Raw genomic sequence first — 20,824 nt, 5'->3', positions numbered from 1 at the left:
CTTTTTGTGATGTTCTCCATCTATCTATCTCTCACATTTCAAGTACCACTCCCTTGTAGCTTTCTCTCGCACTCTTCTACATTTACACCTATATTCTGTTAGCCACTTTTTGGTGTGTGTGGTGGAGCATATTTTGTGTACCACTGTCACTTCCCCCCTTTGCTGTTCTAGCCGCAAATGGTTTGTGGGGAGAACAATTGCCAGCAAGCCACCAAGTGGGCTTAAATAACTCTAATTTTATCTTCATGGTCCCTTTGCAAGACATGCATAGAAGGAAGTAAGTATTTGTTGACTCTTCTAGGAATGTATGTTCTCAGAACTTTAACAGTAAACCACACTTTGATACAGAATGCCTCTCTTGCAGCATCTGCCACTGGAGTTGGTTGATCCATCTCTATGATGCTCTAGTGCTTACTAAATGAAACTGTAACCAATATACTCGTGTAGTATCTTCTCTACTTCCCCTATCAATCCTATGTAATATGGATCCCATACTGATGAGCAGTATTCAAGTACTGATTTCACAAGGATTTTCTAAGCTGCCTCCTTTGTTGGTGGACTACATTTCCTGAGGATTCTGCCAATGAATCTCTATGGCATCTGTCTTTCCTTCTATTAGTTTTAAGAGGTTGTTCCACTTTACATCACTCCATATGCATACGCTAAGATTTCTATGGAAGTAACAGCTGTCAGGGCTTATTCTGAAATTGTGTAATCATACAATAATGGGTCTTTCTATCTTGAATATGTGATAGGTTACAATTGTTTATGTTGGGGGTCAGTTGCCACTCCCTCCCTGAAGTGTTAATCCTTTGCAGGTCTTCCTGCATTTCGCTATACTTTTCTTGTGTTGCAATGTCTCTCTGTAAAACGGCATCATCCGCAAAAAGTCTCCTGTAACTTCCGATGTTGTCTACTACGTCATTTGTATATAATGTAAAAAGTTATGGACTTTAACATCCCTTTGGGGTATGTCCAAAGTTACTTTTATGTCTGAAGACTTCTCAACATCAAGAATGACATGCTTCTTCAACAAGCATGACAACGTCCTCTGGAGCTCAATGGATTCTCAGGCTCAACCAGACTCTCTTTCTCAACACCACGTAATGGTTGATCCTTTCTCATTTCCAATAGAACTTGGAATAGAGCATTGGTGTTGTTTCTGAGGTTTAATCATTTCCCTGGCAATATGCTCCAAAAAGCTCCTGTGCAACAACTGATCAAACTGCTATTGACTTTCAGATTACAAAGTGCATTCACTGCACATATATTCAGAAGGTCAAAAGATATCACCATGGGCCATCTTCTTGTGGTCCTAGCCCCATCCTTTTTTGACACTACTGATCTATTAGACTGACTCCAATTTTATGTGATTATGAAATGTGATAATTTTGGTTTTCTGCTCATCATCAGTACTTTTGCCTTTCTCCTGTTGGATAATGGTGTGGGATAGGACCTTGCAAGTAGCTGAAATCACATCCAATTCAAAAACTTGCAGCAGGCCACTGGGCCATACAAAATAATAACAGTAATAATTATTAATATTATCATCATCATCATCATCATCAATTGCACTACCATGATACATGGTTTATGTAGTGAGTACAGTTTTATTTTTCTTTGGCCAATATGACACAAGAGAGCATTTGCTAATGAAAGCAAACACTTGTGGTTATTCCTGATACGCGGAGTGGTGGCGATCATTAAATAACACACCAACATACATTAATACAATTTTATTATGCGAGAATATTTACAACGTCTTATATAGTCGGCAGCACAAAACAAAATGGAAAGCAATATGGCGGTGCACAATAGGTCCGCATGGGCAGAGAGTCTGCTATGGCAGAGATATATCACTCATAGAGTCGATAGTCGCCACATAGCCAGCCCCCCCCCCCCCCCTCCCCCGCAGTGTGGAGCACTGTGATGCGTCAAGTCCTGTGCCAGCCCGGTGGGGTGGGACACATGATGGTCACAAAAGCACCACCTGTCCATGGTGAAATCACACGCACAACACTTGGGAGTAGGTGTAGCAAGCTCGACTGAAGCTAGGACATAATCACTGTGCCAACGGGGTGGAACCACCGGTCGTCCGGCCCATGATGTAGGCTGCAAGGGCGGAGGAAGGGGGGGAGGGGTGGTGGGGCCGTCGAAATCATGATGGGATTCCTGGGAAGGAGGGCAGGTGTCGTGTATGTCAGGGTCACTTGCAGAGTGCTCCTGCAAGGTCCACGCAGGTTTCACCTGGTGGAGTGAAACAGTTACTGGTTTGCCGTTGTTAAGTATCGACAATGTGGAAGGGCCTCGGGACAGGACTTTAAACGGACCGGTGTAGGAGGCTGCAGGGTTGTCAGTACTGTGTCGTCACATAATATGATAAATTCACAAGTGGGCAGTTCCTTATGCATGAATACATGAGGCCTACAGTGGGCAGAGGGCAAGGGAGGTTTGATGAGCGCGTTGTGCCCTCGGATGCTCTTGATGAGTGTTGGGAGCTCGGAAGAGCTTGGTAGCGGCGTATCCTCGATGAATTCGGCTGGTAAAACCAGAGGCTCCCCGTAAAGGATCTTGGTGAGGGAGGCTTGCAAGTCCTCTTTGTATCTGGTGCGGAAGCCTAGCAAAACCCAGGGGAGAGCGTCAGACCACTGGCCACCATGGCAGATAAGTGTGGCTTTAAGCGTGCGGTGCCAGCGCTCCACAAGTCCATTGGCCTGGGGGTGATAAGCGGTTGTGTGAAACTTCACAACGCCACAGTACGAACAGAGGGAGGCGAACTGCTGTGATTCAAACTGCCTTCCTTGGTCGGTGGTCAGTGAGGTAGGGCTTCCGAATCGGGAAATCCAAGTGGCAACGAAGGCCCGAGTCACAGACTCTGCCGAAATATCTTCCAAAGGGACTGCCTCGACCCATCTAGTGACCCTATCAATAACGGACAGGATATATCGAAAGCCCTTGGAAGGAGGGAGGGGACCTACAATATCAATATGGGCATGTCGTAGATGTCCTTTAGGTATGTCGAAAGTGCCTGGCGGGGGAAGTGCATGGCGGCCCACTTCAGTTCTCTGACACGGTACGCAGGCGCGAGCCCACATCCTACAATCATGTTTAACACTGGGCCAGACGTACCTTTCTGTGACCAATCTGGTGGAGGCTTTGATGCCTGGGTGAGCTAGGTTGTGGAGTGCATCGAAAACAGAGTGTCAAAGAGCTGCGGGTATGAGAGGGTGGGGGCTACCAGTGGAAACATCGCACCAGACCGGTTCTGTGGTGCCGGGGAATGCATGTTGTTCCAGTTGGAGGGAAGAGATTGTGTCTTGTTGCAAGGCATGAATATCGGGGTCTTCGGTTTGCCGGCGGGCCAGGTCAGTAAGGTTAAGTGGGGTAGTGATGATGTTGACACGAGACAGGTAGTCAGCGACTACACTGTCAGCACCTCGGATATATTGTGCATCAGTGGAATATTGGGATATAAAATCCATATGGCGGAAGCGTCATGGGGGGAGATCACGTGAGGGGTTACAGATTGCATCTGCCAAGGGTCTGTGATCTGTATAAATCGTAAACAGGTGACCCTCAACATCGCCTCTGAAATATTTGACCGCATCATACAGGGCGAGGAGTTCACAGTCGAAGGCGGACCATTTGGACTGGGATTTGGTTAATTTCATGGAGAAGAAATGGAGCGGTTGAGGGGTATCCAATACATGTTGCTGAAGGACCGCACCAATTGCAGTGTCGCTCGCATCAGCTGTAATAGAAATGGGTGCATCAGGAGCAGGGTGAGCGAGTGTGACAGCTTTAGAGAGGGCAGTTTTGAGATTTTTGAATGAATCGGCCATCTCCAGTGTCCAAATGAGTTTGCGTTTGCCTTCAGTATCCTTACCCGCCAGAGCATCGGTCAGAGGGATCTGGATAGACACAGCATGGAGCAGGTGGCGCCTGTAGAAGTTCATCATGCCTAGAAAACAGCGAAGTTCATCCTCTGGGGAAGGGAGGCTAAGTATGAGTTCAACGCGAGAGGAGGTAGGGCAGATGCCCTCGGCCGTGACTGTGTGACTTAAGAAGGTGACCTCAGGACTGCTAAGCTGAGACTTCTTGTGGTTGATCTCCACTCCATTAGCAGCGAGCAGTGCAAGCACTCTGGAAAGATGGAGTGTGTTCCTCAGGTGAGGGAGAGAAAATCAGTATATTGTCTAAGTAGGCATAGGCGAAAGGGAGGTCAAACAACAGTGCATCGATGAAGCGTTGCCATGTCTGTGCGGTGTTTTTGAGACCATACGGCATGGAACAGTACTCAAAGAGGCCAAATGGAGTGATTATGGCTGTCTTGGGGATGTCGTCGGGGAACATGGGAATCTGATGATATGCTTTGCTACAATCGAGAACGGAGAAGATCTGGGAACCATGCAACATCTGGGTGAAATCTTGAATGTGGGGGATAGGTTAGTTATCAATGGTAGTGCGTGCGTTAAGAGCACGGTAGTCACCACAGAGGTGGACAGTACCATCCTTCTTTGGCATGAGATGGATTGGTGATGACCAGTTACTATCAGATTGACAGAGAAAGTTGGAATCCAAAAGATCTTTAACAATGTCTTTAGCACGGCGAAGTTTCTGCGCGTTTAGGCGGCGCGCTTTATGCCGCACAGGGGGTCCTTCAGTTGTGTTTATTCTGTGGCACATGCCATTGGCAAGTGCACGCAAAAACGTGGGAGAAGCAGAGGGGGTTTTGGCAGGAGGGGTAGGGGCAGGTGGGGTAGTGGCAGGAGGGTTAGGGGCAGGAGGGGTAGGAGAAGGGGGGGTAGTGGCAGGTGGGGTAGTGGCAGGGGGGGCAGGGGGGGTAGGGGCAGGAGGGGTAGGGGCAGAGGGGGTAGGGGCAGAGGGGGTAGGGGCAGAGGGGGTAGGGGCAGAGGGGGTAGGGGCAGAGGCTGGCCGAACCGTTAATAGGATCACAGCTGCAGAACAATGACCAGGCTGAGGAGGCGTGTCCACGATTGCAAGAGTGGGTGTGCGGAGCAGCAGAAGCTGCTGTTGTGTCTGCAACATTTGTGCATGGACTTCGTCAATGCGAACACGCAGGTCGCCATTCTGAGTGCGCAACGCATCAACGTCTGAATGCTCGCGCAAGAAAGCTGAGAGAGCAGAAGAAAGGTTTGCAGCAAGAGACATACACTCTGAAAGGGCAGTGTGAACAATCAGTAGAAACATCGAGCTGAGGGGGGGAATGTTGTGACGTACCAGAAACACTCGAACCGGAGACGTGAGTCAGACAGCCAGCTTGCAGATTAGGGGAGAGGGCATAGTGATGAAGAAAATCGAGGCCCAGTACAGGTGCATCAACTTGCGCAATGTAAAATGTCCAGGGGAAAACCTGATCTGGGGCAAATTTAAGCAGGATATGTGAGGAACCTAACACCAGAATCGGGGAATTGTTAGCAGCTATCAGTGGTGGTGCAGATAAGGGATCTATGTTAGGGGCGAGGGAGGGCGGGATAACACTAATGTCGGCTCCAGTGTCCACTAGAAAATGAAGTTCGGTGTTGATGTCCTCGACAAAGAGGTGCAAAGCAGATGACAGTGCAGTTGGCATCGGACGAGATGCCGGTAGGCGCCGTGAGGCAGCGCGGCGGGACGTGGCACCTAGATGTGCCCGCCATAAGCTTTTGGGAAAGCACACGGGGGTTTGCAGTTGCGAGCAGCATCACCAAAGTTAGTGTGGAACCAGCAATAAGGAGAGGCAGCTTGCAGTGCAGGAGCATGGCTGGGTAGTGAGGCGGCCGGAGTGTAGTCAGGTGCTCGCTCGGCCGTCTCCGGTGACCTCTGGGGCGGCAACGTAAAAGTAGGTAGTGCAGTCGGGCAACCACGGGGTGGCGGGGCCGCTGCTTGCACTGACAACGAGGCACATGTCTTGCCACAACTGCGGGTAGGCTTGGCTTTTGTTACTGCATAATGCATGGGGGCGGCGGATGTCGGACTCGAATGCTGGAGGTACCGGTGTTGAATGATGCTATAGGCACGGTTAGCGATGCACAGGCATGCTTCGAGGGGCTCAGAGACATGGGACAATAGCTGCCGTTGTAGCTCAGAAGGAAGTTTAAGTAGCCAAATTGTCCAAAGTGCGATGTCTGGTAGAAAGTCTGTGTCCACAAGGGCACCTAAGTGGCGCCACAGCTGTGATGGGGTACGGTCATCGATGTGTTCCTCATGGATAATGCGTTGGATTGACTCAGCAGGAGGATGGGATAAGTGTTCAACGATACAAGCTTTAGCAAATTCGTACTTATTCTGCACGGGAGGCGAAAGCAGCAGGTCACTAATAAGATCCATGTGATCGTGCAGGTGACTAAGAAGGCACACAAATCGGGCTCCGTTGTCTAGGACACCGTGAATGTCCAAAATTTTATCCACTAATGCAAACTATGTCTTAGGGTTCTCCGTTTGTAGGGCTGGCAGTTTTGGGAATCTGCTAGGCGTGAGGTACTGAGGAAAAGTCGGTGCAGCGAACACACTACTTGGAGGTGCAGACGGTGTAGCAGTGTAGAGTGGTGCCAAATTGGGATTGTAGGCACCAGGAGACTGGCACACAGTAGCTGTACTAATCTGGTTATTAGGGACAAAACCACACAATTTACAAGCAGCAGCAGTGCAAGAAGAGAATTCAGTCCTGACGTGTGAGTTCAGCTGCATAGTGTAGGCAGGTACAGTTGCTGGGGCCCTTGCTGGTGGGGGCACGGTTGGGTGCGGAAGACCCTCCAGTACCATGGAAACAGGTGCAGTTTGGACTGGTGAGCATGCAACCGGTGTTTGCCAAGCAAAAGAACCCGGCGCAGAAGTCGATGAAACGTTGAGGACCAGCGTGGGTGGGGCGGCCGGTGCCGCTGCGGGAGCGGGTGGTAGGCATGCGGGAGCTGTTAACAACGGGTGCGGGAGTGTAGCGGGCGCGGTTGAAACCGACATGGCAGAGACGGACGAAACTATCGGAAAAAGTGCGAAAGACGAACGGGAGCCGGGATGGCGCATGGCGCGGGGGGTGCGGCTGCATCATACCTGAGCGGTTGTAAGAAGTCCATGTAGAGTTGCGTAGTCTGCGGCTGTAGAGCAGGCTTGATGTATGGGTGCAGCAGATGAGCAGGAGCGGCAGGCGCTGGCAGAGCTGGGGTGTCAATAAGTAGAATGCAGTCCGACGGTCATGAGACAGCCATAGGCGCGGCAACGTGCTGCGGCGGCCAAGTGGGAACCATTGAGGTTATCTCAGGGCCACGTAGGTTAAATTCTGGTTGACAGCGGAGTTCATTTTGGCATTGAAACTGCGTCTGAGAAGTCAGATCACAGGAACTGAATGGTTGTTGAAACATTGTTTGTAGCACAATACAAATCACTGTTAATAGCACTCGCGAATTGAACTAAAACAGATCGGGGTCACCAATGTGGTTATTCCTGATACGTGGAGCAGCGGCGATCATTAAATAACACACCAGCATACATTAATAAACTTTATTATGCGAGAATATTTACAACGTCTTATACAGTAGGCAGCACAAAACAGAATGGAAAGCAATATGGCGGTGCACAATAGGTCCGCATGGGTCAGAGAGCCTGCTATGGCAGAGATATATCACTTGTAGAGTCGATAGTTGCCACACACTGAAGAGTATCTGTCTTTGTCCTTATTTGGGAGCATTTATTTTGGAAGCTCTCTTCTTGTTTTCTCATCATCTTCATGTACTTGAATTTCTTTTCTTCTGACATTGTCTGAGCTAACTTCACACTGCTGAACCAGTTGTCTCCTGTTACATTCCTAATTGTTACAGAAATAATTTCAACTGCTAGCAGCATTACTGACATGAAACTTTCTTTCAGACTGCTGTCCAACATATGGTTCCAAATTAAATGCATAGTCAGTCTTGGCATCAATAAGAGCAAATATTTTAATCCATATTTTGCAAGTTTAATGGATTTTTACTGCCTAAAGGAGCAATTCCCACTGAAAGACACAAACTACTTGCCAACTATAACATATTCACTTGGAGAGAAAAGTTCAACGTCTCTCTGATTGGAACTAGTTTATCTTCCACATGCTGAAAATTATGCATATTTACTTGATCAAAACAAAACAAAACAACATTATAGAACCCCAATTCAACTGTAACAGTTGTACAATCATTCGAAGAAAGTCTACATTCATTAGTGTGAAATTACCCCAGTTGTGCAATACTCGTTGGAGGTGATTTTAAAGTACTGAGTATAGAATGGGCCAATGGCCTTGCCGCAGTGGTAACACCGGTTCCCGTCAGATCACCAAAGTTAAGCACTGTCGGGCTGGGCTAGCACTTGGATGGGTAACCATGTTGTTGGCAAGTGGGGTACAGTCAGCCCTTGTGAGGCCAACTGAGGAGCTACTTGGTTGAGAAGTAGTGGTTCCGGTCTTGGAAAGTGACATACGGTTGGGAGAGCGGTGTGCTGACCACATGACCCTCCATATCCGCATCCAGTGACACCTATGTGCTGAGGATGACACGGCGGCCGGTCGGTATCGTTGGGCCTTCATGATTACCAAGAGGACTGGCCTTGTTGATGGTGTCAGTATAGAGACAGGGATTAGTGATCACGATATGACCGCAGTGACAATGGTTACCAAAGTTAATAATGCCATCACGAAGGTTAGGAAAATACTTTTGCTAGAAAGAGCAGATAAGCAGTTGTTAGCATCCCACTTAAACAATGAATGGATATCATTTAGTTCCCACATGATGGACATAGAGGAATTATGGACGAAGTTTAACAGACTGTAAATCACACTCTGGAGAACAATGTGCCAAGTAAGTGGATTAAAAACATGAAAGACCCACTGTGGTTTAAAAACAAAATCCGAAAAATGCGGAGGAAGCAGAGATTATTGCATTCTTACTTCAAAAAAGAACATGCAAATGATGATAGGCAAAAGTTAATAGAAATTTGTGCATTTGTAGAAAAATTGAAGCATGAAGCATAAATATTCCACTGTCACGGCTTAGCGAAAGATCTTGCCGAAAAAATTCTTGATCTTCATAAAAGCGGAGTGAAGGCTTCTATCCAGTCACTTGTTGACCAGTCTAATGTGGCAATAGAAGAGAGTAAAAGGAAAGCAGAAGCTTTAAGTTTCACATTTAGGAAATCATTCTTGCTGGAGCACTGTACGAACATACTGTCATTTAACTGTTGCACAGATTTCTGTACAGAGGGCATAGTAATAGGCACTCCTGGCACAGACAAGCAACTGAATGAATTAAAAATTAAGAAGTCACCAGGTCTAGATGGAACCCCAATTTTGTTTTACAGAGAGGACTCTACACCAGTGACCCTTTATTTTGCTTGGATGAAGGGCAAAAGGCAGCTTCCATATGCCTAGATTTCCAGAAAGCATTTGACATGGTGCCCCACTGCAGGCTGTTAAGAAAGGAACAAGCAAATGGAATAGGTTAACAGATATGTCAGTGGCTCTACGATTTCTGAAGAAATAGAACCCAGTTTGTTGTCATCAACGGAAAGTATTCATTATAGGCAAGTGTCCCATCAATGGTGCCCTAGGGAAGTATGACAGGACAGCTTTTATTCTCTACATACATAAATAATCTGACAGACAGGGTGAGCAGAAATCTGCAGATATTAGCTGATGGCATTGTGGTGTACGGGATGGTGCCATTATTGAGCGACTGTACAGAAACACAAAATTTCTAGTTGATTTGATGAATGGCAGCTTGCTTTAAATGTAGAAACATGTAAGTTAATGCAGATGAGTAGGAAATAATCCCATAATGATCAAATATAGCATGAGTAGTCAGCTGTTTTGCCCAGTCATGTTGATTCAATATCTAGGTGTAAAGTTGCAAAGCAATATGAAATGGAACGATCACATAAGGCCAGTAGTAGGGAAGGAGGATATTCAACTTTGGTTTATTGGTAGAATTTTAGGAAATTTCAGTTCATCTATAAAGGGGACCACATATAAAACAATATTGTGACCCATTCTTCGGTACTGTTCGTGTGTTTCGGATTCCATTCACGTCAGATTAAAAAAGACATTGAAGCAATACACAGGTGAGCTGCTATATTTGTTACTGGTAGGTTCAATTAACACACAAAATAATGGTGATGCTTTGTGAACTCAGGTGATATCCCCTGGAGGGAAGACAACATTCTTTTCGAGAAACAATATTGAGAAAACTTAGAGAAATGGCATTTGCTGCTTATTGCAGAACAATTCTACTGCTGCAAACACACATTTCACATATGGACCTCAAAGATAAGTCAAATTAGGGCTTGTACAGTAGCATATAAATGGTTGTTTTTCCCTCACTGTGTTTTGTGAGTGGAACAGAAAAGGAAATAACCAGTAATGGCACAAGCTACCCTACATCTCAGGTACCATACTGTGGCTTGTGGAGATAGCAGTCGTGTGTGTGTGTGTGTGTGTGTGTGTGTGTGTGTGTGTGTGTGTGTGTGTGGTGCCTGTCTGCAATTTAATACGTTGTCTTTATGGTGAATAGCACTCTATCCTTTTCATAAATTCTGAGTGAATATTTTGCTAGATTCCCTGTATTTCACCAGTTTCCAGAGATTAGTAATCTTCTTTCTAGGTAACTGTCAGAATTATTTTATTATTGGAGAACAAAGAATCAGAATAACACTAGATTATTTCAGTGCATTTTGTTTTATGTATCACTGTTCCAATTTCATGTTTGTCTTGTTGACTTCCTGCTGCAAATACCTCCGTTGTTACAGGAAAGTCCAAGGAAAGTTGAACCAGAAAAGAGAAGGGAAGCAGATGGGGCCAAAGTACCAGTAGCTATGCAATATAGACAGTCACCAGAATACAGACCTCCAAAGAAAACTGAGAATACTATGCTGATTAATGTAAAGAAGAATTTAAAACCTGTAAGAAAACTTTAAAAAATATAGTACTTTTGCAGGTCACGTTGTAAAAGGTTGTACTGTGAAAGTGTTTGAGACCACCAATACATCTCCAAAGACCAAAGACTTCAACAAATGTTTCACAATATATATGAGTTTAGTTCCTATTTCATTCAGTTGTTGCTCATTGTAAATAAATGGAGGATAGGGAATTGACTATCCTTGTGCAGAATGCAATGTCTTTTGTGAAGGTTGTGAATTACATATCACCATTATTATTTTCAAATGAAAAGTTTACAATATTTTTTAGGTTAAGTTACGATTAAATTTTAATAAATAATTATACTGCAATTGGGAATTGTTTTATTTTCTTCAAATAAAATAATTGCAGTCTGAAACAGAAAAGCTAAGACATTTGGATCAGAGGATTTCCCAATCCCACATCATACCGCAGTTGTGTCACTTTGTAAATTTATATTTTTCCTGTTTGAATTGCTCTTTTAAGACCATAACCGTATTAAAAAAACAGCACTTTTGTTTTTAGAAACTAAAAAAAGTCTGTTAGCAATGTGTAAGTTTCATTATAAAATCCTGACTACCGTGACAAGGTTTTGTATATTCTTCATTTTGGAGAATAAAGTTATTTTGGATATGTTACAATAACTGTGCTGCATAATTTTAGGCTTTTCCAGCACATGATTATTTTTAAATGTTCTTGGGTATTCAGCTATGCGACATCATACAAGTGGTGTGATATTTTGGCAAACTGACTAGACATCTTCAAGTAGTCCTGACAACTGACTATCTTCCACTAAGCACATTCTTATGTATCCCCTTCCTTCCCACCAGCTGTCGATCACAACTTAGTTGGAAAATACTGTCTTTATTAATTATTTCATCATGCAATCAGATCTCTATAAATTCTTTTAAAATGTAATCCTAGAATCTGTTGGCCTGTATTAATAACTTGGGTGTCGTCATAACTCATACAGTGCTCTGTGAAAGCTGACTGTTGGTTATTCTTTATCTGTGTGACACATGTGCTCTTTTCCCCATCGTCTTGATTATCTGGGCTCTACATTATCCTACATTGACACAGTATGCAGCAGACCTCTGGTTTTTGGAGTCCTAGGTCATCCTTAACAGACTCAACAAGTCATTCATCTTGGTGGCTATCAAAATATACAGTTGACACCAAAATATACAGTTGACACTATATTTCCTGAGTATTCTCATAATTTTCGCCAATGTACAAATGGCATTTAGAATTAAACACTGTAGCAAAAGGTTTCTCCTCTTCCTCTGAATGTTAAGGACTATAACAATTTGGTTTTACAGCATGCTAGATGTGGAGGTGGTTGAAATTATTCTTTTGGAAAACTGTGTGCAGCTGCTGCAACTTTGAAATCAATCGCCCAGATCCACCCAAAGATGCATACATAGATAGGAGTGGTTGCTTCTTCTTTAACTAAAGCATACAGTGGAGGAAAAAAAAAGGTGAAGCACATTTAGTGGGGATGCCTATGCAGCAACTCCACTAGACTGGGGCCTTTATGTTTGTTGCTGTGCAGGAAACCTGGACAGCACCGAAACAGCTGATTCAGACATGGCTGTCATAGCATCTGACATTTGGGTCTTAAAGGTGTGGACAAAATGTTCCATTAAGCTGTTGGAGAAGAGATGAAAATGGAGGAGCCATAATGTGCCTAGTGCCATTACAGGTGCAAAATCCCCAAAAGGCAGCCACCGTAAACTAAGCCTCAACTACCAAGTAAATAGAATGACAGGAGGAAAAAAGAAAGAAAAAGGCAGGTACCTTTGATAGATAAACTTTCTCCTTGGCCCTGGTAATAGTAGTTGTCATTATATGCTGCAACTTGAAGATGTGTAGAACATGGGAAAAAGAATCTGCAAGGATGAGCCACCTGGCTCCCATTAAAGGTCTGGCAAAATCCCCGTGGAGGGAGTTCTACAGTTGAATCAAGTCTAGCCAAGGGAGACAACTGTGGAGTTGCTGGCTGGTGTGTCTGACACTACATGTAGCAGTGTAGCTGTGAGTGACCTGTTTCTTGTGACAGGTCCTCCAGTGAGACTGACTGACGAGCTGTAACACCCCTGACAACGACCATCATCCTGTGTCAGCAGCAGAATGCCTTGGCAAATCAGGAAAGGGTTGCCTCTAGACCACTGCATCCATATGGTAAATCTGCATGAGTAGAGTTTATCTACATCACTCACCATGCACAAGCCTGCAGAGCACATGGCTGGAAGTTCCCTCACTCAGTATCATGTGGTGCTCACTCACCAAGTGCTGGGTAACAGCTGTGTGGCCACACGATTGCATTAGTAAATCAAGTAAATGAACTAATGGGTCTCATTGCAGTTGATAATATGAACTGCTGTGAGCAGAAAGAGAAAGGAAGCATAAGGTGTAATGGTAGGCAGAGATAGGGATTATTTGAATAAATTTTTATCTGGATAATTATTCAAATACGAAGATCATTCAAACAAATTTATTCTTGAATAAATTATTTGTAACTTCAATAATGAAGGACATGGAAAGCAGTTGTATTTTCTTTGTTTACTTTTTGTATTGAATTCTATGCCTAGTTGTTACTCCCTTGGCTCAGTGCAGTTTCTGTTTTATAAATGACTTGTCAATGGACTGACATAAATGTGCCATGGTGTCTCAGTGGGTTAATCTGCAGAGAAATGGTGATGAAAAATCATGAAGAAACAGATAAATAGAATGACAGGAGGACAAAGAAAGAAAAAGTGGGTTAAGTTCCTAACTACAAAACTAAAACTGTCAGTCCTATGATTTTTTTTTTATGTTACTTATCGCTTTGTTCATCTCAATCAATGAAAAAAATGCCAAGTTAAGTTCCATTGTTGTTTTTTGGAATGAACGTTGGCCCCCTTCTCACTGGCTGCATAAGTCAATTCAGACCTGGGAGAAAGTTAAGGGCACACCACCAAGCCTAGTTCAGCAATGTAGTACAGGTATTCAGGATAACCTTAGCAGTTACACTATCGATGCAGCCCAATTCAACTGACTCTTCACTTGCCAGTACTTCCCCTTGCCCTGCTAACTTGTGGAAATTCTCTACGTAAGCAGCCAAAGATGAGAATGTAGCTAACAGAAACTGTTAATCTGTAGCACCTTTCTCCATTGCACCAAGATTTGCTAACACTTTTGGATATGGGTATCTTGTTGATATAAATATGCAGTCTCTCTTATTTGTAGTGACACAAAATGAGTGAACAATGTTAGAACTCTGGTTATAATGATTAACACAAATAGACCTCAAATGTAAAGAACTCCAAAGCCGTCTGTGGAATGTTGCTGGATGTCCAAAGTAATCCAAATTCTTTTAAGATTAATTTTGAGCCAGCTTGTCATTACAAGATGGAATAGTTTTTTGATCCAAGATACATCTTTGCAGTTAAACAGAGCTTTAAGACTCAAAAATTTCAGAAGAGACACCGAGTTTGAGTACATAAAGAGTTCATAATACTGCAAAAAACTGGCAACTTTTCTATCATAGCTCACCTGTACTGCTGTCCATGACCAAGCATAGCTTCCAACTACAGTCATATCACAGTCAAAGAAATTTCAAAGAATTCGGGTGACAAGTTTGAAATATGTTATAACATAAAATGAAGATTTTTGTTTGGATTGTGATTTGAGAAGTGAAGATAAGGAATCACACTGAATTATTTGCCAAAAACTACAGTGGAATTGATTCATTCTCAATTTTTGCTGAAGAGGATTGTGATTTGGATATCTTATATCACTATCGAAATAAAGACAAATAATTCAGGAGGTATAACGCACCAATATCCTCTCTCCATGTGTAGAATGTATTTTCTTGTCACAATGACAAATCTGTGAAAATCGAATAAAGTTTTTGATACGGCGTTCGAAAAAGCGAATTGTGCTGAAAAGTAATTTCAAAGAAAGAAAGAGTATATTAGTTTAATAAACTACAGAGAACTGAAACAATAAATGGCGCTGGATTTAATATTTATCCATTATTTTTGACATCTATTATTCACATGTGACAAACAGATGTTTTTATCCTCTGCACACACACACACACACACACACACACACACACACACACACACACACACAAATGCAACTCAGACGAGGCAGTTTTGTGTGTGTGTGTGTGTGTGTGTGTGTGTGTGTGTGTGTGTGTGTGTGTGTGTGTTTTTTGTTGTACCTATTTGCAACTCAGCATCTCTGCTACATGGTGAGTAGCAACTTTCCTTTTCAAATAGTGTTACATTCCATTCTGGGTTTTCCATTGCTTCATTCAAATATTATTTGTAAGTCATTAATAACACATAATAATTTATATCTGTATTGTTATTTGTCATTTGCAAAAATTTTGCCGAACTCTGGTGGCAAGTGATGTGCATCACCCAAGTGCACACTGTGAATTTGCAGCCTATGACCACTGGAATTCAGGTACATGAAACCCATGTAGCTGCAAACAAGTGCTCATGCACTGTGCAAGCCTCGTGGCCCATGTACAGGCACTCAAATGGCTGTCACTAGCATTGATAGCCTTCCGTAACTTCCACCAATCTTCACGAACTGTATTCGTGCTCCCTCTCTCACATATCATAGGTGCATGAGGGCCACATGGATAAGCCATGCACTTGTAGGGCTCTAGTAGCTTCATATGAAAAAAGATAGTGAAGTCCTGTGGGACTCAGCCCTGCAGTTAGATGGGCCACTCTGTTCAGACATGCTGGAAGACACACTGCAATCCCGCCATGAAATTGCTGCAATAGTCCTAGAATTCATCAGGGAATACTCAAAAAAAGTTCAATTTGGGAGTCAGTCTAAAAACAGACAATTCCCTGGTTATCAAATTGCAAATCTGGATCCACTGAGATATTAGAATGTTGATGGGATGTGTGATAATGTATGGAGTACAGTTAATTGGATAAGTACTCGTACAAGGCCCAATGATGAAGATTCTGAGCAATTTCATTCTGGCAATTTAGAATTTGGCTTGAGGGAATATGGTATAGTTGTAGGTAAACAACTAGAATTCTCTCATATACAGATTTATTCACACTTAGCGTCTACACAGATACAAGTCCGGAGGCTAACTGCCGTTAGCGTCCAACATCTCTCCAAAGCCCTCTCCTCAAAGATAGCACACTTACGCACAAAACAAATATCGATTTTTATGGCGCTCTACGCCACATGCCACATAGACCCCCCCCCCCCCCCCCCCTGCGCAGTATGGAGTATGTCCCTGTGAATGGGGGGGGGGGGGGTGAGAAGTTAGGAAGGTAACGCACAGTTCTTTTGCATCAGGCGGAAGCGGTCGACTGGTAGGAGACCGGGGGGTGAAGCCCGGTACGTCGACGGTGAAGTCAGCAAGCGACGCAGGCAGCTGAAGACGACGTCCCGTCCTGGAGTGAAGGTGTAGCACTTCGTCAGCCGGCAGGCGGAGAATCACCTTGCCAGAAGGCCTAACAAAGACACGCAAATTGCCACATGCAGCACTTCTGGTCAATTTAAAGCGGCGCACCACACGAGATTCTGCACTTCCTCCCTCAATATTGTCACACGCGAGTACCACACACACTGTATCGCCATCTACGACAACAGATAATTTATGTATGTCATCAGGGTGCACATGTGTTGTGAATTCTTGGATGGCACCTGTACGAGCAATGGTAGGGAGGCAGGGAGGTGTGGGAAAGCCATGGCAGGGGGAAGCATCTGCTAAGAGGGGGGTGGCAGGTGCACTAGACTGTGCAGGAGACAACCTCGGGCGATCAGCTGACAGACGAGGGAGCATGACCGAAGGCAACGAGGAGCCAGCGTGGGTTGAAAGGCGTGACAAAGAGCTGTCACACGAAGATGGTAACACAATGGTAGAATCCGAGTGGTTGGCAGTTCGACTGCGAGGGCTGTGAGGAGTGAAGCCCCGAACAGATTGGCCACTCGAATTAGATGAACGCGGAGAAGGAGCAGTGCTCGGCAGAGAAACACGCTGTGGAAAATCAATACCCAAATGCATGGTGTGGGAAGATGGATGGCCGCTCAAAGCAGGAGTGGAGAAATAGGGGCAGAATCAGGGAGGTTCACCTGAGGCTCAATGAAAGCTGGTTTCACTCGGTTGAGTGAGACCGTGGTTACAGAGTCTTTTATGAGGAGATCCATGTTATTCTCAGAGTGTTTGACGACCTTGTAAGGACCTGTGTAGGGCAACTGAAGCAGGGCTTTGACTGAGTCGTCACTGAGAAACATGTACTCACAAGAGTCTAGCGTGCGCGGTACGTACACGCGCGGAGGTGTATTAGCAGCCGGAGGTGGTGGCTGAATTTTGCTGCAGTGCAAGCGCACCCGCTCGAGAAGTGAAGGGAGTTCAGAGGGCCATGGAAGTGGGGTCAGAGTGACTAATTCTCCAGGCAAAACCAGAGGTTGGCCATATACAAACTCGGCTACGGACCCCTTGAAGTCTTCCTTGAAAGTCGCACGAAGGCCAAGAAGCACGAAGGGCAGTGCCTCTGTCCACAGTGAGTCATGGCAACCCAGGACAGACTTCAGGGTGCAATGCCATCGCTCGACAAGCCCATTGCTTTGGGGGTGGTATGCAGAAGTATGAATTTTGACAATACCACACATTTTACATAAGTCAGAGAAAACTGAAGACTCGAATTGTCGCCCCTGGTCAGTGGTGAGGTAAACAGGTGAGCCAAATCTAGAGATCCACGAATCTAAGAATGCTCGACTTACTGTCTCAGAGGTAATGTTTGGAATAGGCACAGCCTCAGCCCACCGAGTCATCCTGTCAATAGCTGTAAACAAGTAACGGAAACCCTCGGAGGGGGGCAAAGGGCCTACGAGGTCAACATGAACATGGTGAAACCGGCCTGGAGATTGGGCAAAACAGCCAAGGGGTGGAGAAGTGTGCCTGGAAACTTTGTTCTGTTGACACACCAGGCATGCCCTTGCCCAAGACTGACAGTCACGGCGCATGTTTCTCCAGACAAACTGTTCAGCTACCGCACGGGTGGGGGCTTTGACACCGGGGTGTGCTAATGTGTGTAGTTTGTCAAAGACCTGGTGTTGAAGGGGCTTAGGAATGAATGGCCGCAATGTACCAGTCGATTCATCACACTACACTAAGTCAGATATGCCAGGGAAAGTAGAGCGTACCGGATGGAGAGAGGAGCTGTGGTCTGAAATTAACTGCATGGTATCGGGGTCTGCCGATTGCAACCGAGGTAGGTCCGTTAAGTCAATTAAGGTTGTGACAGCACCAACACGGGAGAGAAAATTAGCGACCACATTGTCCGCTCCTCGGATGTAGCGAATGTCATTTGTAAATTGCAAGATGTAATTGATGTGACGAAAGCGCCGTGGGGGCGGATCAGCCGCAGGATTTTTTATGGCAGGAACCAACGGCTTGTGATCAGTGAGCACATAGAAATCTCGTCCCTCAACATCAGTTCTGAAGTGTCTTATGGCCTCATAAACTGCAAGTAGTTCTCTGTCGAATGCTGAGTATTTCTTCTGCGCGTTGTTTAGCTTTTTTGAGAAAAACTGCAGGGGGGTCGTAACATCGTTGTATGTCTGACTCAGTGCTGCGCCGATAGCATTGTCACTAGCGTCAGTAGTGATAAACATTGTGGCGTCCGCCCGTGGGTGAGCAATAGTGACAGCGGAGGCCAACAGCTGTTTGAGTTCATTAAATGCCTTGTCCATGTCTGGTGTCCATGGTACCTGGCGGGTGCCAGAAGTTTGTGGGCCAGCGAGAGCATCTGTGAGAGGAGCCTGCACCGCAGAAGCGGCTGGAAAATGTTTCCGGTAATAATTAACTGTTCCGATGAACCTGCGTAATTCCCTGTAGGTCTGAGGGCGTAGCATCTCGAGAACAGGCTTGATCTTGTCCTGTGGTGGTGTCAGACCGTCCGATGACACAACATAACTTAGGAATGTGACGGATGACTGGTGCAATTGAGTCTTTTTATTGTTCAGTTCAATACCAGCGGCTGCTAAAATATCTGTCACGAATTGAACACGCTCCTCACTCTGTTCTAAAGTAGAAGCAAAAACCAACATGTCATCCATATATACGAAACAAAAGTCTAGATGGGACAAAGTTTGATTGATGAAACGCTGCCACGTTTGGGGTGCATTTTTCAACCCAAACGGCATAAATTTGTATTGGAACAGCCCAAAGGGAGTGGTTATGGCAGTCTTTTCAATGTCTTCCGGAGCCATAGGAATCTGATGAAATGCATGCTTACAGTCCAAAATAGAGAAGTACTTTGCACCTGCGAGCGCATGATTGAAGTCTGCGATGTGTGGGACCGGATATTTATCAATGATGGTGCGGGCATTTAAACGCCTATAGTCTCCGACCATACGCCAAGTACCGTCTTTCTTTTGGTCAAACAGGATAGGACTAGCCCAGCAACCGGAAGAAGGTTCAATTATTCCCTTTTGTAACAGATCGTCCAATTGTTCTTTTTCAATTTTCATAAATTCCGGCTTGAGGCGGTGTGGACATTGCGATATGGGCGGCCCATTGGTTAGACGTAACCGATGAACTGTGCCGTTAGTGACTACTGCAATACGTGGCGCGGCACGATAGTCAGATGTCCGTGAAGCGGAGCAGGCAGTGGCGGACGGGCCAAGCTGTGGCGCTGAGGGCACGGAAGTACAGGTGTGCCAACCGCTCGTAGGCTGCGTAAAGGCTGCACACTTGTTAACATGAGCGAGGTTGGTACACTGGTTCTTGGTAGCGGGCCGTGCCGCTACGAGCGCTGTAGGCACGAGTGGGCGTGGCCGGACAGCAGATGGCCGTAGTTCATTGCCACAAGCTTGACAAGTTAATTTTCCATTCGGAACGCAAGGAGCATGAGCACTTGGGCATACCCTATCATTACAAAAGGGGGTGCTGACACAGTTTACAGAGTTCACAACATTGTCGTTAACGTGCGCGGGCACGGGAACACCAGATTGGCATGGACTGACCTTGTCTGTAGCCGACGAGTCGTCTGCTTGTAGTGCCGCGAGGCGTCGTTGTGTGGAGGCCAACTCGTGGTGTATGTCGCGGAGATGCAGCAGCATTTCCATATGTTCCATCCGCAACTTAGAAGACTTTGCGCACTCCACTAGCCACTTGTTTGTCCAAGATTGCAGCTCCAAGGATAGGTTTACACACTTCTTAGCACAGCACACATGTTTGGTGTTAGCCGAACTGTCACTCGGCGAAGCGAAAGGAATATGTTTGTTAAGGGAGGGGTAAAACACAGTATTTTGCACAAAATCTAGTGACAACTGATAGTGCTCTAGGAAATCAGTTCCGAGAATAGGTTCTTCAATTGTTGACACTAGAAACGTCCACTCCAGCTTGCACTCGGGCGAAAGTTTCACTGTATACAAAGTGGAACCCGAACACTGTAGGGTAGGCAAGTTCACTGCACGAAGTACTGTTTTGTGTGGTTGCACTTTATTGGTTGCTAGGCGAACTGGCAGCAAAGAGACGTCTGCGCCAGTGTCTACCAGAAAACATACACCTGATCGTAAATCACGAACATAGACTCGACCACACTTACTGTTATTGTCCAAAACGGAGTGCAACGTGGGATGGTGCCCGTTGTTTACATCGCAGGAGGTGGCACCGTAGCCTACCTGCGGTTGGAGTTTGGGTAAGAACATGGTGACTGGCATTTGCAAGCTTGCTCCCCGAATCTCACGTGGATGAAACAGTAAGGTTGGGCGGGCCTGTGCCCTTGTGGGTAGTTGCTAGGTGACGGAGTATGTGCCCCAGAGGCTTCCACAGAGGCCGATGCACTGTCGTTGTGAGGAGTTGAAGGTGCAGGCAGGGCGGCTAGTTTAAAAAACTTGTTATCAGCAGCACCAGACAAGGGTGTGGCGTCAGAA

At 45.4% G+C, this 20,824-nt stretch overlaps 1 protein-coding gene across 1 annotated transcript in view; it reads left to right on the top strand.

Moving 5' to 3' along the window:
* LOC126481644 (ovarian-specific serine/threonine-protein kinase Lok-like) overlaps positions 1-11,245 on the top strand; it is a 220,799-nt gene extending 209,554 nt beyond the window's left edge. The window contains exon 9 of the mRNA XM_050105550.1: positions 10,765-11,245. Coding sequence (XP_049961507.1) covers positions 10,765-10,932 — 168 coding nt within the window. The 3' untranslated portion in view covers positions 10,933-11,245. The remainder of the gene's footprint in view (positions 1-10,764) is intronic.
* Positions 11,246-20,824: the final 9,579 nt, after the last annotated feature.

The sequence above is a fragment of the Schistocerca serialis genome, chromosome 5 (assembly GCF_023864345.2).
Source record: "Schistocerca serialis cubense isolate TAMUIC-IGC-003099 chromosome 5, iqSchSeri2.2, whole genome shotgun sequence".
Classification (NCBI taxonomy): domain Eukaryota; kingdom Metazoa; phylum Arthropoda; class Insecta; order Orthoptera; family Acrididae; genus Schistocerca; species Schistocerca serialis.
Note: the sequence above shows the minus strand (reverse complement) of the source record. Positions and strands in the feature narration are given on the sequence as shown.